This window comes from Ovis aries, chromosome 7 (assembly GCF_016772045.2).
Source record: "Ovis aries strain OAR_USU_Benz2616 breed Rambouillet chromosome 7, ARS-UI_Ramb_v3.0, whole genome shotgun sequence".
In the NCBI taxonomy this organism is placed as follows: domain Eukaryota; kingdom Metazoa; phylum Chordata; class Mammalia; order Artiodactyla; family Bovidae; genus Ovis; species Ovis aries.
Window position 1 is genome coordinate 64605906 of NC_056060.1, and position 5532 is coordinate 64611437.

At 53.7% G+C, this 5532-nt stretch overlaps 1 protein-coding gene across 6 annotated transcripts; it reads right to left on the reverse strand.

Moving 5' to 3' along the window:
• Nucleotides 1–309: 309 nt before the first annotated feature.
• BMP4 (bone morphogenetic protein 4) lies at nucleotides 310–5035 on the reverse strand. Of its 6 annotated transcripts, none has more exons than XM_042251941.1 (4): nucleotides 4961–5035; nucleotides 3848–3971; nucleotides 2415–2794; nucleotides 310–1448 (listed from the first exon to the last, which is right to left on the reverse strand). In XM_042251941.1, the coding sequence occupies exons 3-4, from the start codon at nucleotides 2785–2787 to the stop codon at nucleotides 592–594; spliced, it is 1230 nt and encodes a 409-aa protein (XP_042107875.1). In that variant the 5' UTR covers nucleotides 2788–2794; nucleotides 3848–3971; nucleotides 4961–5035; the 3' UTR covers nucleotides 310–591.
• Between the last annotated feature and the right edge of the window lie 497 nt (nucleotides 5036–5532).

A 5532-nucleotide genomic window follows, 5' to 3' on the forward strand; every position in this document is an offset into this window, starting at 1 on the left:
AGCCCCAAACTGAGTCTTTCATCTGGCCTACTCCTTTCATCCCACTGTTTCTCCAAGGCATGTGCCATCCAGATGGGAGAGGATGCTGCCTCCTTGTCCTTGTTAACATTAAACAGAAGTGGAGAACAATTCACCCTGGCGATTCCCATCCTCCACCATCACTCTACTTCCTGCCTCCCAACTTAACCACCCACAGGTACCATCCTCCGACTCCTGCTGAACCCCAACCCCACCTTAACAGAAAAAAATCTCCTCCAAAAGAGACAGAGTATAGGAAAAGAGAAAGAACTGAAGATAAGAAGAACTTAGTTTACCTTTAAAATAATGACTCATTTTATTTTTTTCTTTTAATATGTAGTTATAAATATATTTTGTCAAAATATATGATCAATATGGTCAAAACATTTGCACGTAAAGTCATAAATAAGGTCAAGGTGAATGTTTAGATTTTTTTTTCCTTTTTTTTTAAGATAAAAGTCCAGCTATAAGGAAGCAGTCTGTGTAGTGTGTGGGTGAGTAGTGGATGGGATGTGTGTGTGTGTGTGTGTGTGTGTGTGTGTGTGTGTGTGTGTCCCCAAGGAAGGCCTGATCTCAGCGGCACCCACATCCCTCCACTACCATCTCCTGATAATTTTTCAGAACCACCTTGTCATACTCATCCAGGTACAGCATGGAGATGGCGCTGAGTTCGGTGGGAACACAACAGGCTTTGGGGATACTGGAATTGACAGAGTTGACCAGGGTCTGCACAATGGCGTGGTTGGTTGAGTTGAGGTGGTCGGCCAGTGGAAAGGGGCAGTCCCCGTGGCAGTAGAACGCCTGGTAGCCTGGTGGGGCCACAATCCAGTCATTCCAGCCCACATCACTGAAGTCCACGTAGAGCGAGTGGCGCCGACAGTTCTTATTCTTCTTCCGGGCCCTCTGTGGGTGATGCTTGGGGCTACGCTTGGCCCTCCGGCGTCGGGTCAAGGCATGTCCCCGGCCATCATGGCCAAAGGTGACCAGGAGGGGCCGGAGCTGGGCCCAATCCCCACTCCCTTGAGGTAACGATCGGCTAATCCTGACATGCTGGCCCTGGTGGGTCCGTGTCTGATGGAGGTGGGTCACCTCAATGGCCAGCCCATAGTTGGGCTGCTTCTCCCGGGTCCAGCGAAGGACTGCAGGGCTCACATCAAAAGTTTCCCACCGTGTCACATTGTGGTGGACCAGTCTTGTGTCCAGTAGTCGTGTGATGAGGTGCCCAGGCACCACTTCTGCCGGGGGCTTCATAACCTCATAAATGTTTATACGATGAAAGCCCTGCTCCCAGTCAGGGCCCTGGTCCACCTGCTCCCGGAAGAGTCGAAGCTCGGCAGACGAGATCACCTCATTCTCTGGGATGCTGCTGAGGTTAAAGAGGAAACGAAAAGCAGAGTTTTCGCTGGTCCCTGGGATGTTCTCCAGATGTTCTAGGCACCATTGGGGAGGAAAAAAAAAATAAGAGAACAGAGAAAAAAAAGCACATGAGCTTTTTCAGAGACTGAAAAGTCAAGAAGTAGCTAAGAGTTGGGTGATGAGTAGTGAACTCTGTTTATAGAGTGGAAGTCTATTTGGGAGAAATAAGCATACCTTTAATTTGACAGAGCAGATAAATGAGGCAGTGAGCAGACGAGCCAAGCCTAGCTAGCATTCAGCAAGCACCAAAGACAGAGTCTCCCAACCTCCTTTACATGTCTAATAATTTCCATGTGTCAACTCCTTACTCCACCACCATCAGACTCCCCTTTTAAAGCCCTCTTGGCTTTGTGTACACAGTTTTCTTTACAAGTGGTTGTAAAGAAGAAGAGGGGTCAACAGAGCAGAGGCAGGAGGGAACATGCACACAGCCACCCTCTCCCTCTTCTTCCACTTTCGAGTATGTTACCAAACATTTCCCCAGCGATCTTGGAAACACAGAGCATGCCTTGTTGATCATGTTACAGAGAGGAAAATAAATTCCAACACAGTAATGATGCTGGTGGATTAATAACTCAGATTTACTTTGGAAAAGAAACATCCGCTAGGAAACATTCAGATCGGATTACAAGGCCCCTATTGAATAAACCTGACAAACACACAGCTGTAATATTAAATTCAGTAGGTGCTTTGGAAAAAAAAAATAGGCAGAAAACCTGGCATAAAAGGCTTTGATATAGCAAAAGCACACCGCAGGGGCTAACCCACGTCTGAGTGGTGTCATTCCCTTCTCGCCGACCCCTCCCTTCCCTTCTGTCTCCAAAAAATAAATTCAGCCACAGCTCTGGAGACTCTTGAAGGTAAGCAGCTCTCTTTTCCCAGTCTCCTGGATTTGGGGTTCTGATGTAACCTGAACTCCTCGTCGTCTTCCCACAGCTTCCACTGCCCCACCCCAGTCCAGATTCCAGGTAGGGACTGACCTTCGTGGTGGAAGCTCCTCACGGTGTTGGCCCGACTGGCGGGGCGCTCAGGATACTCCAGACCGATGCCCTGGATCTGCTCTTCCTCTTCCTCCTCCCCAGACTGAAGTCTGTAAAGATCCCGCATGTAATCCGGGATGACTGCGCTCTTGCTAGGCTGCGGGCGGCGGCGCAGCCCGAACATCTGCAGAAGTGTGGCCTCGAAGTCCCGAAGGAGCTCATGGCTCTGCCCTGAGCGGCGTCCTCCCGCGTGGCCCTGAATCTCGGCGACTTTTTTCTTCCCCGTCTCAGGTATCAAACTAGCATGGCTCGCGCCTCCTAGCAGGACTTGGCATAATAAAACGACCATCAGCATTCGGTTACCAGGAATCATGGTGTCTCTGGGGAGGGGAGGAGGTGGAAGGGTAAAGAATAAATAAACACCAATAACTAGAGAGAAATGGAGATGTCTCTGCATAGGCGTGGAGAGCTACAGCTAGAGGGTCTAGAAGTAACACAGGTCAGAAAGATCAAGTTTGTGTCTTCCCCCGACACACACACCCCCCCACCACCACCAGCTGCAGCCATGCACGGCCTGAAAGTAGGAATTGCCCTGTAATTACTTGGTCTAACTTGTTTACAGTCAAATAACCCCAAATCAGATAGCCTCCATCCTGTTAATCTTTTTTTGTCCCAACTGCTATCTGAGCCATGATCTCAGCCTGGCTTCTTTAGGGATAAACAGTTAACAGTGAGAAGGTAAAGAAGGGTGGGGGAGGGAGAGTTCAAATGCCAGCGCTCTCCTCTCCACTTCAGACCTTCAGGCTCTCTCTCCCTTCTCCTCCACCCCCCTTCTTCCTCCGCCCTTCCTAGCCCGACTTCCACAACTTCCAGCTGGTTCGGAGGAGGGAAAGCAGAGAAGCAGGAGCAGGGTGAAGACACGGGGCGGCAGGATCTAGGAGCGTACCGAGTGGCCACAAGGTTTATTTTACTGTGGCTGAGGAGTTTGAAATGCCCAGCAAAAGCATCTGATCGCGTCCTCTCGCTCACTCCCAGGGAAGGGGGTGTGGGAGGGGATGATTCCAAGGGCGACCTCTGTGAGTTTTGACAAGCAGCTAGGAGCGAGCCACAGGGGCACTGGGTGCTCCCAGTCATGTGGGGAGGGGAGCGGTCAGCTCCCCTGACTGAGGACTTTTCATTTGTTCAGCCCCTTCTCGCTCCCCTTTCTTGCAACGCAGTGATCAGAGAGAGCCAGCGGGAGCAAGCGGCACTTTAACCAGAACCGGTAGGCTCCGAGCGCAGTGGTTGCCCGGCCTAGAAGAAAGCGACAGCGCTGCCAGAAAGAAGAGTGTGGACTCTGGAAGGAAGGTCCGACGGAAGGGACACAAGGCGAGCGCGGGCGGGGAGGGCAGAGTGAATTCCCGGGAGGAGGGAAGGAAGAGGTGTCTACTCACTGACAGAAAACAAGGCATATAATAACAGTCCATGATTCTTGACAGCCAATCTTGACAAACTTGCTGGAAAGGCTCAGAGGAGCTGCTGCAGTGCGTTGCTCTGGATGGCACTACGGAATGGCTCCTAAAATGAATATTTGAATATAATGAGACTGGCGCAGACAGACTCTGTTTTTCTTCCAGCCCCTATGAGTCACGTGAGCGCAGAGGCCCCGCCCCACGCACGGAGGAGCCCGCCCTCCCCGAGGCGGGCGGTGAAAGGGCCCGCGCGCCCGCCCCCGCCCCCACCCCTCCCGCCCGCGGCCCCACCCCCTCCCGGAGAGGCCGGCCTCCCCGCCCGCAGCCCCAAACCTCCAGCGGACCGGGAGGAGCTCGCCGTGGCAATCTGCTGAGCCCTCGGCGGGTGTCCGGGTGCGGCGCGTGGAGGACGTGGTCCTCGCCCCTACCTGTAGCCTTCGGGGCGTCGGGCTGGGCCCTCGTGCCAGCGGCCTGAAGCCAAGGGTCTGGGGAGCACGGTAGGGGCTGCGCCTTTCAGCGCGAGCCCGCCTCCGGTGGGGCCGAGATAGGGGGCCGCGGAGTTTCAGCCGCCGAAAGCCTCACCACCGAGGGTCATTTAAAAAGGAAAGCGCTGAGGGACACACAAACACACACGCCGCGCGCACCCTACTTCCTCCCCAGGGTCTCGGAGAGGCCAAATGCTGCTCCCAGTGACAGCTAGTTACCCCCTGGCGAACTCCTGAGAATGTCGAGAAAAACTGGACAGCCGCTTTAGCTTCCAGCCCAAAGCTGCGGACCCTGTCGCGCGGGACGGGAGGGGGAGATATTTAGGCGGTTATCGGTGTGGGAAGATGGTGAGAAAGCCGCCGCTAGGCTCCTTCTCCGGTTCCTTTACGGAGAAAAACTCCGCACTACGGCGATCCCCCGCCAAGCAAAGCAAATCCCCAAAGAAAGTGGTCGGCGGGCCATTCAAGGCACGGCGGCGGTCGCAGGGACGCAAGGCTCGCGACAGACTCGAAAAGAGGCGTCTCCTGAGAAAAGGCTCATCACATGTTTCAGGTCTCAAGGTCGCAGAGGTTTTACAACTCCCGACCCGCCGCAGAAAGGAAATCCCACCGCATTCCCAGGAGTCGTGAAAACCGTGAACAGCTTTCGGCCTGCGCTCGACCTCTGCGTCTGCGTCTCTCTTTCTCACTCTCTCCCCAGCTCGTCTTTTTTAAACCACTACTCCTCCCCCGCCACTTCCTCCCCCACCCCCTTCCTCCTTTGCACCAGCTGCAGAGTCGCAGCAAATATTTCTTCAAGAATTTTACCAACCCACAGCTCAAGGAATTACTAGGGCTCTGATTCTAACCAAAGATGCTGCATGCGTGGGTCGCTCAGCACAGGGGCCTTAAAAGAAGAAGAAGAAGGAAAAAAAAAAAAAAAACTGACCTACCAACTGCGGCAGCCGGGGCCTTTTCAAAATCCTGACCCACGCAATTCTGTGGCAGCCCTGCCCGCCCCGGGATCCCAAGTCCCACGATTCCCGCTGCAAAGCGGAGGGCACCGGCTGCCCTTTCCTGGGGCTGTTCCCAGAAGCTGCTTCGGGTCGCTTCAGAGCTCAAGGACTCAAGTTGCCCACCTCACTCTCCCTCGCAAACTTGGGGGCAGTTGGAGGAAGAGGAGGAAAGGATCAAGCGCTTAGC

Excerpts from the sequence above, each read along its gene's own strand:
- BMP4 (XM_042251941.1), bottom strand. The coding sequence starts at position 2,787 with ATGATTCCTGGTAACCGAATGCTGATGGTCGTTTTATTATGCCAAGTC. Across the intron at positions 1,449-2,414 it reads GAGGAGCTTCCACCACGAAG|AACATCTGGAGAACATCCCA; the intron begins GTCAGTCCCTAC and ends AATGGTGCCTAG.